General features: G+C 35.1%; 1 protein-coding gene across 1 annotated transcript; it reads right to left on the bottom strand.

The window, feature by feature from the left end:
* Positions 1-1213: 1213 nt before the first annotated feature.
* On the bottom strand, positions 1214-14603 carry LOC110712943 (telomere repeat-binding factor 4-like). The gene is made up of 6 exons (XM_021891408.1): positions 14366-14603; positions 12651-12889; positions 11365-11440; positions 7105-7194; positions 1772-2042; positions 1214-1691 (listed from the first exon to the last, which is right to left on the bottom strand). Exons 1-6 carry the CDS (start codon positions 14513-14515, stop codon positions 1663-1665), a joined length of 855 nt encoding a protein of 284 aa, XP_021747100.1. The 5' UTR covers positions 14516-14603; the 3' UTR covers positions 1214-1662.
* Positions 14604-17758: the final 3155 nt, after the last annotated feature.

Genomic DNA, 17758 nt, shown 5'->3' with positions numbered 1-17758 from the left:
TGCTTGGGCGTGTTGTGCCACTGTTGTATCATCGCTTGTAACAACAAAATCAGTACATCTAGGAAGGATGGTAAGCTCCATCACATCCACTCTCGAGCATTTTTCATAGACACGTAAACATAGAAGTAACAAAGCATTTGAGAATAATCAACAAATGATTACTTTATAATCTTTCTGTTTTGGTATTGTTATGCTCATTATGTTGTTATGTGATATATTTGCAGAGTAACATATATACCATATAGATTTTTTTACTCAAGCATCCATAGAAAAGTAGTACTATTTCACAAAATACACTAATGCTTTCTATGTATGATTGTAACATTTGTAAGGTATACTTTTTTTTTCATTCTTTGATGTTAGGCTGTACTTCAATAATACAATGTACCTAAAGTGGAGACATCTCATAGACGTTATGACTTTGTATTTATTGAACTAAATAGACTTCTTTTGTCCCTAAATAGTTGTTCCATTTCTATTTTTATCCTTCCCTTTAAGTTTGTCCTATATCATTTTTTACTGTAAAGGTCACAACTTTACTCTCATAATCACTACATCTAACCCTCGCCACTTTTCTCTCTCACAATCACTACAACTAGCCCCCTGCCACTTTTCTCTTTCATCAACCCAATTCAACTAAAAATAAGAAAGTAACTCCACCCCTTTAGAGCAAATAAAGTAAGGGTAAGATTTATGTGTAATTTTGTTGGGAATATCTCATCACAATTCACAAATGTCTTATTATGTTTCCCTATCTTTAAAGAAGTGGTTTTCTTATTAATTTTCATTCGAGGGAGGATTGCCCAATTTTGGTCTTGTAATCCTAAATTGATCTCTCTCAGCTGTTATCTGCCTTGTCCTAAACCAAGCATATGTAATTTGCAAATTTCTCTTCGTATTAATGTATACATATATTTTGGAATTCTTTTTTTTCAATAGCATATTTTGGAATTCCATACTAACTATACCCTTTGTTTTTTACTCAATTGTTTATTGGAAACTGAATCAAGAATTCACTCTCAAGATTTGACTGTATTATCCTTCCCTAACCCCATGCTGGATTAAACAATCAAATACGCTCTAAAACCACCAGTCAAAAACAATCACATATCTTTTGTAGGATGTGTGTATTAATTACCTGGTCGATTCGTGGCGAAAACATAAGTCATTTTGACCCTTTCACCTTGTGTAATGGAGAAAAATAAGTCACAAATTTAGTAAAATTTCCTAAGAAATCCTAACACTTGATTAGAATTCTAGCGTTTATGTAAAAGTGCACACTAAAAATAAAACAAAATCAACAATAAATGACTCTTGAACTGGATTAGTAGCACAATGCTAATTTAGAAAAAAAAAAAAAAAAAATCACATAAAAATGGACAAAACTAAGAGATGCAATTTTCATGATCTTCCAACTACGATTTATATTTACACACTTAGATGATACAGTCATCTGTGCTGCTCACTAAGAAAATTTCAACTGCAATTTGTTCTCTAACACAACTAAGGAGCATGCTGCAGCACTGCAGCTCCTGGAGAGACAAGAAGCTGCGAACTATGCACTACGTTCCAACTTTATGCTGAGGAACATGCTATTGTTGCATATTTACTCAAGAAACTGTTGTTGATATCGGTTCAATATGTAAATCCCACTCTGACATATCATGCAACAAGGAGTTCACCACAAGTACCTGCAACCAAAAAATAGAAGATGAAGGACTGCATAAGCAGAGAAGGGAACAAATGAAGAGCTTAAAAAATGGAGCTTTACATCTTTCAAAGATCTCTTTTGCCATCTGCAGAACTGAATCTGTTTCTTCTGCCAACTTTAAGAATTTCTCCAAATCCTTCACAGCTTCAGCTGCTATTGATGAAGTGTATTCTGCTTCAACAACCTTGTAGGCTGCAGTCTTTGCTGCTTCTTCTACCGACTCACCAGCCTTAGAATAGACAATGGGTGGATGCTGTCTGGCCCAGATGCCTTTCTGACCGCTAGCATTTGTCTCCAATGTATTATTTTTAAGCCTGAAGTGGCTATCAACCTGCAATCCCAAACCATACAGATTTCAACCAGGGCACTATGCAGGCACTCTAGTCAAAAAGACAACAATCATCATATTTACATCCTACATCCCAACTACTTGGATATACCCCTGTTCAAATTTCTCAGCATAGGTCACAATTAGTAAATACAGAGAAGGTTATGTTCTTGGAATATTTTACAGATGGGTATAAGGGGGAAAACACACACACACACACAAATATCATTAAGAATGTGAGTGCTTGCTGCTTATCTTATCAAGAGAATGACGAATCTACTTGCATAACAATCCAAATCTCATTAATTTCTTTAAAGTGGTTGGTTGCAACTTGCAAGTATGATAAAGAGAGATTAAATGGAATTTAAAAATACAACTGAGGCACGTGCCTTGTACCATTGTAAGTTCTGCAACTTTCTAATTTTTATCTAAGAGCAGCATAATAAACAGAAATGAGAAATGCAGTGAAATGATGTGTTTATTTTATATAATATTTTACCCCCTTCTCTTGGTCATAATTAGTAGTGTTTTTGGCTCTTTAGAGCCACTTTTATTACTAATTGGTGTTTTCTAGTGTTTTCGTAGATTTTGTTGACTTTTGTAGGGATTTGCACTTTTGGAGTATTTTCCCGAGATATTATGGAGCAATTACGAGCATTGGAGAAGCACGACCAATTTCTGTAGCCTAGGGCCGGTTAGAGCCATCAAACCGGTGATTAAGGGCTCGGTATATATGATACCGGGGCATTTGGACCGAGTATTTAAGACCTGAAGAGGAAACCCAGATTGGCCCGAAGAATTGGAGCCCAATCGTAGTCCAAATAGTGCCCCAAGAGTGCCGCCCGGCCAAAGAGGCTGGCGCCCGGAGGCGCGCCCGGCCGCGCGAGGGAAGCAAAGGCTAGCGCCCGAACTCGCGCCCGGCCGGGCGCGAGATTCATACTTGGAGGAAAAAGGCGTGCCCGATCGGGCGGTGCCTCGCCCGATCGGGCGCGTGTTATTGTTAGGAGACGATTAGCGTCGTTTAAGTTTGTTTTAGTTTAGGATTCTTACGGAGTATAAATACTTCTCCGTAAAACGAGTTTAGGACCTTCTTTGACCTTCTTTTACTCTCTCTTAATTATTTTTCTTAGATTTTCTCTCTCTACTTAGCTTTGAGATTAGTTTCTCTCTCTTATACTTTGTTCTTAACTCTATTCTTAATTCCAGATTTATTTTGGTAACGATTTCTCTTCTCTTAATCTTAGTAATTTATTTTATTCCTTTGATCATGTTTTGTTTTATTACTTTGATTTGTTTAGTTTTAATTATGTGTGAGTAGTTTTATTTCTAGGGTTTGTGGGGATCCATAAATAATATGAAGGGGTAATTTATTGTTGTTAATTGTCAATGCTAGATTAATTTCCTATTGATGGATTTAATGTTATGTGACTAGATTTGCGCAGATCTTTTATGCATGAGTTTAACATTATTGATTCGAGATTCGACATATGAGAATTGAAATTTAGGTCTAGTTTCAATAGGCAAGTTAATTTATAAATGGTTGAATCGAGATTCGAAAGATGAAATTTAATACCGGTAAATTAATTGTGTGATCGTAATACGTAGCGAAAGCCCTTTATGATCTGATTAATGTATGCATTGATGATTGATTATTATGTTTTGCCCTGGAATATTATTTATTGGTGAACATATGCCTTTGATCCTTTTATTCATTGTTTTCTCTTTATTCTTAATGTTCGTAGTTTAGTTTAATATCCAAATTTACATATTGGTTACTTTATAATTTAGATTACTTTAATTAATCAGGAATAGAAAGACTCATTTCTCTGTGGATTCGACCCTATTTCCCTATCTACATTAGTTAGAGGATTTAGGAAAAAAAAAAAAAAGAATTACTTTTGATTAGGGGATACGACTTTACCCTGTCAAAATTTGGCGTCGTTGCCGAGGAAACGGTTTTATTTTTGTTTCTGATTATTTTTGTAGTCTAGGTTATTTCTTTTGGCAAATCTCATATTAGCTTTCTTATATATGAAAAATACAAAAAAAATGAAAAATAAAAAAATTCAAAAATACGTTCAAATAAATTATAAATCATGCTTCCCTGTGCCCCTTACTTGAGAAAATTTGTTTTAATTCTTGGGTATATGATGATAAATATTGTGGATTAGTTAATCATGATTTGATGTTTGATTGCCTTGGAACCTTAACATGAGTCAATTTTGCCCAACTATTTGTGAATATAGTGCTTGACTAGTTGATTTGGTTAGGAATGTGTGTTAGTTCCCGGTATGTCAATGAATTTGAGTATTGGTTTGCAACTATAAGTAATGTTTATATGACTTATTATTATGCATATTGTGGAGGACGAAGGCGTTCATTCTTTTAGGTAGCCTCCAAATGATTGTAGATACATTTGTTCCCTTCTTGCTACCCATGTTGTTGCATTGACTTTTTGTTGTTTATTAGCCACATTACAAGCCTATTTTGCCCCACTGGTTACTAGTCCCAAGCTTGGCTTGGGGGAGCTATTAGTGAGTGAGGTGAGGGAGTTTGTAGTGTGCTTATTATTTGCACAATTTGGGTGGATTTTTGAGAAGTTATTTTGTTCTTGATCATGTTTATTTTTGATGAGTTTAAAAGTTATATTTTCTAGGAAAAAATAAAGCATGATGTTATGAAAAAAAAAAAATGAGAAGTTCAAAAAAAAAATGAGAAAAATAAGTGAACTTCAATAGGGAAAAGAGCAAAAAGAGAAAAAGTGTTCAATGTTCAAATGTTCTACGATGGAGGTTGATCAAAAGGGAAGAAAAATTGAGCTTCTATGAAAAATTCAAATTTGGAAAATAAAGTTGTTTATTCACTCCAGTTCTTTATTATTATATCTTATGAGTGAAATTGTAAGAGTTGGGATTGTTTATTATGATAAAAGTATATTTGATTTTTGTTAGAGTTGGTTATGTAGGAGATGTTGATCATTATTTATTTTGATCATGGGTTTTACTAGGATTTGGCTCCCTTTAAGCATAGCTTTTCTCTTACTTGTTCCCAAATGATTCCTACCCTTTACCCTAGCCTTACATTACAAGCTTTAAAGACCTTCCGACCTTTGTGCATAGAGTTGTATGAATGTGAAAGTGTAGTTTATCAATGCAAGTTATGATTTGACATATTTCGAGTCGACTAGTAGGTTGGAGCGTACATCTTTTTAAACACACGATAGTGTGAGTTGGGAGGGCATTGTTCACATAAAGGGGTTGGTTGGAGAGCGATCGAGTACATCTTTTACTCGCCACATAAATGAGAGTTGAGTGTGTGAGCACTAGTCTTGAATTCTATATGCTCTTGTGGTTTGCTCTATTTGACAATTGTTAGGAAGGAGGGGTAATTTGATGGATTTGATTGCTTAATTTTGAAGCATGTTTATTTGATTTACCCTGAATTGTTTGTGCTTTAATTTTACTTTTTGGGGTGAAGCATATTTATTTATTCATTGATGAGATCTTTGCTTAGAAACAAACAAAGGTTTGGCATGGGGGAGTTTGATGTGTCTATTTTATATAATATTTTACTCTCATCCCTTGGTCATAATTAGTAGTGTTTTTGGCTCTTTAGAGCCACTTTTATTACTAATTGGTGTTATCTAGTGTTTTCGTAGATTTGGTTGACCTTTGTAGGGATTTGCACTTTTGGAGTATTTTCCCGAGATATTATGGAGCAATTACGAGCATTGGAGAAGCACGACCAGTTTCTGTAGCTCAGGGCCGGTTAGAGCCATCAAACCGGTGATTAAGGACTCGGTATATATGATACCGGGGCATTTGGACCGAGTATTCAAGACCAGAAGAGAAAACCCAGATTGCCCGAAAAATTGGAGCCCAATCGTAGTCCAAACAGTGGCCTAAGAGTGCCGCCCGGCCAAAGAGGCTAGCGCCCTGAGGCGCGCCCGGCCGGGCGATGGAAGCAAAGGCTAGCGCCCGAACTCGCGCCCGGCCGGGCGCGAGATTCATACTTGAAGGAAAAAGGCGCGCCTGATCGGGCGCATGTTATTGTTAGGAGACGATTAGCGTCGTTTAAGTTTGTTTTAGTTTAGGATTCTTACGGAGTATAAATACTTCTCCGTAAAACGAGTTTAGGACCTTCTTTGACCTTCTTTTACTCTCTCTTAATTATTTTTCTTAGATTTTCTCTCTCTACTTAGCTTTGAGATTAGTTTCTCTCTCTTATACTTTGTTCTTAATTCTATTCTTAATTCCAGATTTATTTTGGTAACGATTTCTCTTCTCTTAATCTTAGTTATTTATTTTATTCCTTTGATCATGTTTTGTTTTATTACTTTGATTTGTTTAGTTTTAATTATGTGTGAGTAGTTTTATTTCTAGGGCTTGTGGGGATCCATAAATAATATGAAGGGGTAATTTATTGTTGTTAATTGTCAATGCTAGATTAATTTCCTATTGATTGATTTAATGCTCTGTGACTAGATTTGCGCAGATCTTTTATGCATGAGTTTAACAATATTGATTCGAGATTCGACAGATGAGAATTGATGTTTAGGTCTAGTTTCAATAGGCAAGTTAATTTATAAGTGGTTGAGTCGAGATTCGAAAGATGAGATTTAATACCGGTAAATTAATTGTGTGATTGTAATACGTAACGAAAGCCCTTTATGATCTGATTAATGTATGCATTGATGATTGATTATTACGTTTTACCCTGGAATATTATTTTTTGGTGAACCTATGCCCTACATCCTTTTATTCATTGTTTTCTCTTTATTCTTAATGTTCGTAGTTTAATTTCATATCCAAATTTACATATTGGTTACTTTATAATTTAGATTACTTTAATTATTCAGGAATAGAAAGACTCATTTCTCTGTGGATTCGACCCTACTTCCCTATCTACATTAGTTAGAGGATTTAGGAATTACTTTTGATTAGGGGATACGACTTTACTATGTCATGACACACGTGCATAATAACTGGAAAATAGACATTATGTATAAAACCTTGACTCTTTTTCCAAAGAAGAGAAATTAGCTAATTAAAAGTTAAAGTTTTACCTTCTCGAGTTTATCCTGAGAACAGAGTCTTCTCAACCTTGCCCCCAACTGTTTCCTAAAATTTTGCGGTACCGGAACATCACTCCTTTTCTGCACAAATTATATATAGGAAAATGAAATTAGTTTATTTACACAAGTGAATGTCAAAGGTTTCGATAATAACATAAGATTATGAAATCCTAAGGAAAACTATATCCATAAAGTTAATGCATTTAGGTTCTTGATAGAGTTCCACTTCTCAACCAACAGATATTACTATGGTAAATATTTAATTAGCTACAACCTCAAGAAGTTTTTTGGCTTCACAATAATATGGATATGTTGTGCGGTATATTGCTCTCCCACAGTATGATGGAGACTGGCTAGTCAGAAATCTAATTATAGCCAGTAGACACAACAATATCTAACCACACTCATCCCTTTTCTTTTAACCATAGTCATGGACAATTTGAAAAGTTCAATTCAAGATTTGATTACATGGTGCATGATATTTGCGGATGATATTGTGTTAATTAATGAGATGAAAGAAGACGTGGAAAGTAAGTGGGAATTGTGGAGACGAACTCTATCAAGGCTTTAAGCACAGCAGAAGTAATAAACAGAATTAGGAATGTAAGTTGTTAGGCAAAGGTGTGACCCTTCTAGAGAACCTAGATGGTCATAACAATGTCATATCTGAGTACAAAACTTTTGGCGGATCCAAGAAGCATATCCCTTCAAAACTTTTTGGCCACCCAATTAAAAAGATACGATGACATACTTTTTTTTTGTTGGGGGGGGGGGAGTAAGAGAAAATTTGGTCAATAAAGGAACAAAACACTACAGATAAGGAGAGGACCAGAATTCCTCTAACATCAAGATGTCACACAAAACAGAACTTTATCCAGTTAGTTCATTCAAAAGGTACATGGATCAATCGTAAAAATATTGTCCCATAAATCCACAATAAAGTCTAATTAGGTTCCCAGTCCTATCCAGCTAGGAAAATGTCACATAAAACAGAGTGCCAACCATTTGGTACATCCACATGGACATTGAAATTAATTGTAACATGGGTTTAAAGAGAAACATGTCAAACTAATTTAGCTACAATGAAGTTCAATTAGATTGCCAGATTTCTGAAGGTTCAAGCAGTCCTCTCTAATAATAAAAAACCAAACCCATCATGTCTCGTAAATCTCACATAAGATACTTGCAGATGCTGAAAATCAGCCTCCTCTATTTGCAACTATGTTAATTTTTTTTATTAGAAAGTATCTTTGTAAATTTATGAAGAGAGAAAACAACAATAAGACAAGGTATTTGAAATGGCCAAAGTGTGGACTTGGATGTGATGCATTGAAGTTTCTTTAGTTTCACAGCTTACTTTGAGAGACCAAAACCATTTCTGGCACAGGTATAACACAGGGTACAACACCAACACAGCAACAGACCTAAGTAACAAAGAAACATACAATCTTCAAAAACAAGACACGCAACTACGAGCAAGGTGAAAATAATAGCTTTGCTTTCACAAACACATGGCACGAGAATTAGGCAACAAACTTTTTCTCATACTCCAGAATCTGCATTTTCCATACAAAAATCTTCAAAAATCTTCAAAATTAACAACCTTCCGAGATGGGTGAAACTTAGACCTCTGAACATCTCCCAATCACGTTGTGAACTCTGAAAGTGTGATAGGAAGGATCCAACAAAAAGATAGACTCTAAATATACCCAACAGATTATCCCATAGATCTCTATTTTGTAATTTTACCTAAAATGGAAGAAGATTACCCCAAAATAATGATAGAAACCATAGAGGCAAGAACAGTACAGAACAAGGTATAAGACTACTTTCCACACCAATTTTTTTTTTTTTTTAAATGAATGTGAACTACTAAACTCCCATTCCAACCACGTAGACACAGGAAAGAAAATAATGAGACTATATAAAGATACAATACCTTTGTCTTATTTGTTGGTTACGCTTTCTACTTATGCCCAATCCTTTTTATTGGCAACACTTTTGCTTTATTTCCTACTACCTCCGTTTCTTTTTAGTTGACACGTATTCCTTTTTAGGAAGTTTTTTTTAAGTTGACACGTTACCTTTTGGGGTAAATTTTTTACCTTGCATTTACAAGCTACCCCCACTTGCTTTTTCATTCTCTCTCACTCTCTCTCCTCTCCTTAATATATGTGCCTAAATCAAACGCGTCAACTAAATAGAAACGGAGGAAGTATTTAAGTAAACTTATTATTACACAAACCCCAATTACATCACTCTCTACTGCTTTTAACTAAAATATACATACACCCCTACACTCCCTCCTCTCCTACCCTCTTTCAGTTCGATGTTACTAGTAAATGTAACTATCATTTAGTAACGGAGGTTTATAAATTGATATATAAAGAATAAGAGTGTGAAATCCTGCTACAGAATCCCATTAAATCTTTTTGAAGTTCATATTTTTCTTCTATTAAATATAGCCCTAAAAAGAGGGGAAGTGTTTAGAGCATCATAATATGGGTTGAAGATAATATTTGAGCATATGACATGTATAACAGCAGTATGCAGACAAAATTTTACAAGCAAATGCTTTCTGGTTATGTTGGAGCTTGTGTCAAGTGTATACTATCAAATGTCTGAAGATGTTAACCAGACCCCAAAAAAAAAAAAAAAAAAAAAAAAAAAAAAAAAAAAAACTTCCATCCTTCTTCATTTGTCATAGTTTAGATTATGTAAAAAGTAATTTGCTTTATATTTTGTAGTGAATAAAAAAGTGCTTTACATAGTGCTCACTATCTTGATCATAACTTTTACCAATCCACAATGATTGATAAGGGTAATACTTGGTATACAATGGAAACATTTAGAAGTGATAAATAATACAGGGTACATGCTTGTAAAAAGTGCCACAACCCACAAGAGCTTGATTTCAAAGACACCACAGCACATAACTTCTGAATAGTTATAAAATGCTCCCTATCCAGCTTGTATTAATATGGATATCCGGCCAAACCACAAACTACATATTCATCACAAAATTACAAGACTTGTACCCATTTAGACTATGGATTCTTCTTTAAAATTATTATCTAGGATTATAAATTATGTGGAAATGAGAAGCATAAATACTACTTTTGTTCCTAAATGTTCTTTAGAGCACTCACATCAGTGAGCAATTTTTTGCTCAAGAGCAAAAATGGTGAGCAAATTTGGTAGAAATGATACTACATCAATGAGGAAAATGAAAAATGCTCATGAGCAATTCAATTATTTTTTGATCACTAATGGGATAAAATTTCCTCACCAAAAATACTCATGAGCAAATTGGTTGGGAAGAGAGAGAAAGTGGCTAGAGAGAGAATGAGCAATTTTTTTTTTTTTTGCTCACTAATATGAGTGCTCTTACGATTACTAATTGGACAAGGGAAAAAAAGTGTGTTAAAGAGAAAATTCTTATGTGGACTTGGTTCACAATAATATTATTATGGACCACAGCTCCATACATGTGGCCTTGATTATTTATATTAACCAATATTAAAATGTTAATTAACTTATGAGTCATGAGTTCATGACCTTTATTGTAAAACAATAACTTTTATTTGAACATAGTGTGTTAGTGACCTTTTTTTTAACATATTGAACTATATTTTTATTACTAAACAACAAAAGAGCCTCTAATATTAGTGGTCCACAATAAATTAATGTAAACCAAGTCTATTTAAGAGTATATAGGGTTAATGTAGGTAATGCGTGGGACAAGAAAAAAGGGGCAAGAGGTTGGTCCTTGTGTAGGATAAGAGGGTGAAAGCATAACAATTCATAATATATGGTATAAAGAAAAGTGTAAAGAATAAAAAGGAACAGAAATGTGGAAAACGTAATAAACATTAAAGAATGGAGGTAGTATATGATATGTCAGCCTATGTCATCTTGATATTTTTATTTTTATTATTATTATTATGTATCTTCTACAAGATTATGAAGTGAAATATTCCATGCCATACTCTAAGTTCTATATGATTTTGACATTCATAATGCATGTTCAAAGAAAATAATAGCATAATTTTCTACACTAAAGAGAATTCGAATAATACATCAAAACAGCGAGTGCTATATGAATTCTTGACTCGAAGAAGGAAGAGTAGCAGCAGAATTAGATCATCAAAAAAACAAAGCATGATGCAAGGTTCACCTCATAGAATGTGCAATACTGCAAATAAGAGAAGAGAATGATAGGAAGGAAAAAAAGAATCTGCTGGAACACACCTCAATATGAGCTAAAATTGAACCAATATCCATTCCATTTTGTTCTTCAAGGGCTTCAAAGATCATTTCATTATACCTGTTACAGGAGCAAAAGAGTCAGATTGTACACAATTCATCACAGATACCTAATAGATTCACTAGCAGCTGTTTCCTTCCAAATAAAACAATCCATTTTGCATATTTGAATCACAATGGCCCAATGTATTGTCCAGATGAAAGGTCTTTTACTTACTGGACTCAGCCACTACAGCAACTAACAGTCTTAACACTATTATTTATGATGATTCCTACTGCATAAATACCCAGCCTCCTGCTCATTCAAAACTCAAAGCTGCTGGTGTCTAGAGGTACCAAGCCGAATCTCTAGTTTAATTGCCAAAGATCCTACCTCTCATAATCATCTTGGAATCAACCATCTTCACAGAGAATGAAATTCTTTCATAGTTTTCGGATGCAAATTCCTTCCAAAATGAACATCCACTCGTTCTAGAAATAAAGAGGGGCCCATTTCGATAACAATCAGCCTCTTGATGAGATATCTTTTCATCTAGCTTGATATAGAAAACATGGCTGAATACAAGCTAACTAAGGAGTTTTTTTTCCCTCGCAGAAGCAAAGGGTAATACAATTCACAGAGTTTTTTAACAGAGGTCATCTATAGAATATGATGATTGTGATCAGGGTAGCTGAGAAGAAACCCAAGTTCCTGCCAATCCCTGCTTCCACAGTTTAAAGTGAGAGCAATTGTTATCTGAGTTTGGTTGTCCATGGCAGATAATACAAACTATACATAGACATGAATATTAAGGAGTGGCACAATGGTAGTGACTTCTCGACAGAGAAATTTAGGCATATTCGCTGGCAGAAAGGAATTTGATCAAACCTTATCCAGCAAGTTTTTTTTTTTTTTACACAGTTTTGAAATAGTCATTGTGGACAGAGATAGGCAGATAGCAGAAAATATTCATATCAATCTGAGCAAAAAAATCATGACCAGGAAACAGCTAGTTCAAAACAAGACCCTTAATATTTTACAACTTGACCTTGTGAACGAATGTGTTGATAAGTAGATCTAGGGTTATCATAGTCCCAGATCAAAATTAATAGTGTTAGAGTGCAATCTGCCAGATCTTACCCAGATTTCATAACTGTTTTGGTGCCATGTCATGTCGACATAAGTATGTGAAGAAAACTTTCGAGTCTGTTAACATAGGTTACAAGTATAATAGAAAAAAAATATTCCGATAAACACCCACAATCTTGAAAAATTTTATATTTACTAGTACCTGGGACCGTTTTTTGCATCAGGCAAGTCCTTGCCAAAATCATCCTTGACATGATCAGCTGGTGATTCATGTACGACAGGCGCATGAACAGTAGGAGCCTGCACAGGGACAGAAGGAGCAGCAGGAGCCTGCATGGGGACAGAAGGAGCAGCAGGAGCATCTTGAACAGGCTTTGGCTTCGGAGGCCTTAGTTTGTCCCTAGAGCCTTGAACTGCAGCACTCATGTTCCTCCATTTGTCCTGTGTCAGCAATACAACATATTAATTTATCAAACCTAATTGATACTAGTGAATAATTCTATCAAACACAGAATATACATCGACGCAGCAAGTAAATGAATTATGGACTAACAGTGTGTTTATATAAAGGAAGGGGAAGGAAAAAAAGGGGTGGGGAGAGGAGGGGGGGGGGGGGGGGAAGAATGATGAGTTTTCTTTCCAAATTTCTTACAATGCCTCCATTTGCCTCCCCTCCAACTCCCTTCCTTCCTCATTTGTTATCCAAACGAAAAATAATCCATCCCTCCATTTCCCTCCCCTTCCTTTCCCTCCATTTCCTTCAATCCAAACAAAGTGTAAATGCCTAACTAGAGTAGTAAATGCCTAATAAAGAGTTGTTACGCAAGATATAGGAAAATTAAAAGGAGTCAAGCTGGTTACATAAAAATGTACGCTAAAAATCTTGATGTGCGACTTCATCACCTAAACTAATGAAAATTTGAAGCTACTGCATAATCAAAAGTTAACAGACACATCAAGGTTTGTCAAAATTTTCTATTATTTGAAGGGACAAACCCTAGTTCCAATATTTTAGCTTATGGTGGCATAAGCTGTTTGATAACACTAATGAAAAATACATTCGAATTTCAACAAAAACACATTGATTCACACCCAGCAAATTTAGAGAATCATAGTTGAGGAATACAGACTTATCATTTCCAAGCCTGATGCAAAAACGGCTTTTTCAACCATTATAAATTTTGCAATATCAAAGTTTATTATAGTAAATCAATTAATCTACTTTATTGCATATGAAATCATAATAATTTTTCCTTAATATTATTTTTTTTTAAGGTGAGGTGAACAAGGTCTTTCTCTGTTTTCACTAACTTTTACACTATTCACATACTCTACTTTGACCGAGTTTGATGATTTATATAGGCCATGTTCTTTTGAGCTTCTAGGCAGAGTAGGGCAGGACAGAGTAGTACAGAGCAGGGCTAGGCTTTCACACACTGCGCGGCAGGGCAGAGCAATACAGAGCAGCTCTAAGGAACAGATAGATAGTCACGTGAAATCTAGTTAGATTTGCCTCAATTTACAATTAACTTATAACTTTTATTTATTATTGGTAATTAAAGATATTATGATCAAAAGAATGCATGGACAATTATTAAATGAGAGGTATTACAAGTAAAAACAATGAATAACCAAATATTTAAACCTAATTTAATCCCACTGACAATCATAAAACGAAATTCCACCAAAATTGCTTGCTTCAACAGAGAATCAACACCAAAACAATAAAACATCAATTCAAGCCAAAAAAAATTAAAAAATAATAATAAAATTAAATCTTAAAAAAATATAATAATAATAAATCAAATTAAACCTCCCCCCCCCCCCCAAAAAAAAAAAAAAAAAAAACATATGACAAAAACAAGATTCAACGAAAAAGAAAAGGCAATTTGCAGAAAAAAAAAATTAAAAAGAAACCTTGAGATCGATATTGGAGCGAGAATGGAGAAATTTGTTAAATTCGACATCTTTCTGGATCAATTTCCATTTACCAGGGCCGTGTTTAGCGACACCTGCTCGTAGCGCCTCTTCTTCTTCGGACGTCCACTTTTGCTTCGGATTTCCCATCTCTCTTTTTCTCTCTCCTCAATTTCACCCGACCGCTGCAATTTTGATTTTTGAGTGCTGCTCTTTAGCCACGAGAGCTGAGAGGTGTGAGTGACGGCTGCCGAGGTATTTGAAACAATGAAACAAAGTCGGGGGTATAATTGTCATCAATAATCAATCAATCAATAACTATATTCTAAAAGACAATATCGCAAAATTCATATTCATCATTATGATGAACGAACCTTGTTCATCATAAGGGTATGCAGGTAATATCCATTATACGTGGACTCCAGGTAAGCAGTGATGTGTTAGCTCACGTGTATTCAATGAACAGGTCATCGCGTACAGTCACCAATGTTAACTTAACGTCGTCAAACACCTCACTATTCATAAAGGAAAGGAGATTAAATGCTTCGAGTGGCGATTTGTGCGAGGGAGATATAGTTGGATCTGCTTCACCGATAGAAAGCTCACCGACCGACACCGGAATTCGAAGCACCGGCCAGACCGTATCCAATATCCAATGTAAGTCTTATTTTTGGGTTTAATTCTTTTTGTGTGACTTAGTTAAATTGTTGCCGAAACATATAATTCTAGGGTTGGTGTTGAAATGGAAATCAAAAAATTATTTAAAGTGAATGGGCAAAATTTCGAAAATTAATTAAAGAGTGTAGCTTGCTTACGTACACAAAACAATTGTGTTGAAATGCAAATCCGAAAAAACATGAAATTGTGTTGTTTAATTATACAAAACAAGGGTTTGTGTAGTTTGGTAAAATTAGAGTTGTATTTTAATTAAAAGGTTTTGATTATGGTTTGAAATAAAAGGGATGGTGTAGGTGTTTCATATTCAATGGTTGTAATGAATTGGTATTAAATCATGTGTGTGTGTGTGGTGGGGGGTGGGGGTGGGGGGGAGGGTGGGCTATCTGGGTGTGTGTGAGTGTAATTATACTTGTGTTGTCCTTGTTCTTTAAACTTGTAGTCGAAGTGTAATCGGTAGCTGTTTCAATGTAATGGTGTTGTATGAATTTGTGAAATTAAAGCTATTTCCATATAGTAGTTTGATTTGACTAAAACATGAACCTTCACAAATCTTATCTTCAAGTAAACATCTTGTGGCGTCTCTAACTCTATATGCACTATATGCAGTTCCAAGACTGAATTTATGGGGAAGCGATTGAGGGAAGTCGTTGAAATGGAAAACAAAGATGTATGGTATAATGACTCTGAATCTATTATATGCCCTAAAATGTTTTAAGAGTTTAGTATTTTATCCACAAAGAATTGCCTTTTTGTGCAGAATAGGAATGAGCGTTGTTGTGGAAAGACAATTGAATTACACCCTGCACTCTTTAAGGTTCGTTTCACCCGCATTGAATAATATTAACATAGGCAATTTCAAAATGCTAATTTATAATATGCAATGCATTAAGTAGGACAATAGCATGAGCAAGGGAGGTGTCGTTAAGGAAAAGGGACAAGTATTGAGGGAGCATTCCAGATCAATTTGTAGAGTAAGTGCGCTAGTATTGAATTTGCATTTGATATTACTTTAAATTGAGGTATATGATGGTACATAAATTTCAGTTACATCAATGTCTAAAACTATGAGTTGTAGTTGAAATCCAAGTTTCTTGTTCAACTATTATGATCCACTTTGTCCAACACTATATGCAAGTCCCAAGTTTTTAATAAGGAGTTGTTGACTTGTTCTTTTTAGGAACAAACTGCTGTTTTAATTTCTTAAACATTAGGTTGTGTGTGTTGGTCATAATGATGAGTTGGGGGTTTTGATTTATGTTTTTAGCCACCGAGTATCAATTGTCGTATTCAGTCATTTGGGCGTATTTGTAAGAAATTTAATGAAAGAAGGACTAGATGGGTGAATGAGATGGGGTTTGGAGGCATTCTTCATCTTGTGTCAAGCATGCATCTACCAAGACAATTATCGTATTGGATTATGACTAGAATTGATCCACTTAATAGGATCTTGATTGCTCCAGATGGACATGAGTTTCCGCTGTCAAAGAATCAAGTTAGATGGATATTAGGTACACCCAGTGGTAACAAGTCCGTGCCAAGTTCTAAAATGATGAACAATGAAGTTCGTGAGAAGGTTCATAAGGTGATACTCCAATATGGGAGTTCATGGAAAACAAAATCTAGTAGAGGATGTGGAAGTGTTTATACATCTGTCGGTATTCCGGTAACTAGTAAAATGATGGATAGATTGGAGGGAAACTTTGGTGAAGATGAGGAAGAGGAATTCAAGACACTATTTCTTATCCTTTTGCTGCATATGGTATTTTGTCCAACCCAATCACCTTGGCTAGCCACAGATTTAATACCGGCTGTTAGCTGTGTCAAGGACTGTAAGGAGTATGATTGGAGTGATTTGGTGTTGAAGAAATTGATGGATAGTGTGTCCAGTTTTGCTCGGCGTTTCTATGAAACTGGATATGCTGGTGGATGTGGAGGATGTGCGATATTTGCTGTTGTGAGTACGATGCATACATATATCAATTTTTGTTAATTGACATTAGTGAAGGATTTTGTGATTATGAATTGACGATGTTTTTATTACAGATTTTTTACCTCGACAGGCTAAATAGGCCTCCTTTACAATGGGATGTGTTCCCTAGGATAAAGGTATGGACCAAGAATGCAATCTCAATGGCAGCGAAGGCAGACCAGACAAGATATGGGGACTATGGGAGGTTAGGGGTTAGTTTCTAATCAACAACTATACTTCGTATTATTCATCTACACATGTTTGAGGGTTGTTGAATATTTGCAAGGAAAACGGTAATTTTAATAGTATTGCTTAGAGTTACTTGATTTTTGTGCAGTTGGTTGATGTTGCCTATGGAGAGAGTCATTACAAGATTGCTAGGGACTTTGAAGCACCAGTTGAGAATGTTGTGCTTAGAGTGAGTTTTTTATTTACACTTTGTACTGAAAGCGAAATTGTATTTGGCCACATATGTTTCATTAACACATCATTGGGCTATATCGTTGTGTGGTAGGATGTCTCCGAGCTGATGGGGTCTAAAACTGAAAGGCAAAGGCGCTCTGGTCGTCAAGGAAGAGCCAAGGTTGAACATGCTAATAATGTAACAAAGAAACATATTGGTTATCGCTATGCTTAAGTTAACCTGTGGTGTAACTGTAACAATAATTAATTGTATTTTACAAAAGGTGATGGTATTTGTACACCTTACAAACGCACGACAATGATTCGTAGTTATTGTAAATTTT

The sequence above is a fragment of the Chenopodium quinoa genome, unplaced genomic scaffold, assembly GCF_001683475.1.
Source record: "Chenopodium quinoa cultivar QQ74 unplaced genomic scaffold, ASM168347v1, whole genome shotgun sequence".
NCBI lineage: Eukaryota > Viridiplantae > Streptophyta > Magnoliopsida > Caryophyllales > Amaranthaceae > Chenopodium > Chenopodium quinoa.
The sequence above is the reverse complement of the archived record's forward strand: the minus strand, read 5'-3'. Positions and strand labels throughout refer to the sequence as shown.

What these genes read in the sequence shown, in the direction of transcription:
- LOC110712943 (XM_021891408.1), bottom strand. Translation starts at nt 14,515, where the DNA reads ATGGGAAATCCGAAGCAAAAGTGGACGTCCGAAGAAGAAGAGGCGCTA. An exon ending in CAATTTTAGCTCATATTGAG is followed by an intron (nt 7,195 to 11,364) that starts GTGTGTTCCAGC and finishes TAATTTGTGCAG; the next exon opens with AAAAGGAGTGATGTTCCGGT. An exon ending in CTCAGGATAAACTCGAGAAG is followed by an intron (nt 2,043 to 7,104) that starts GTAAAACTTTAA and finishes TTGGGATTGCAG; the next exon opens with GTTGATAGCCACTTCAGGCT.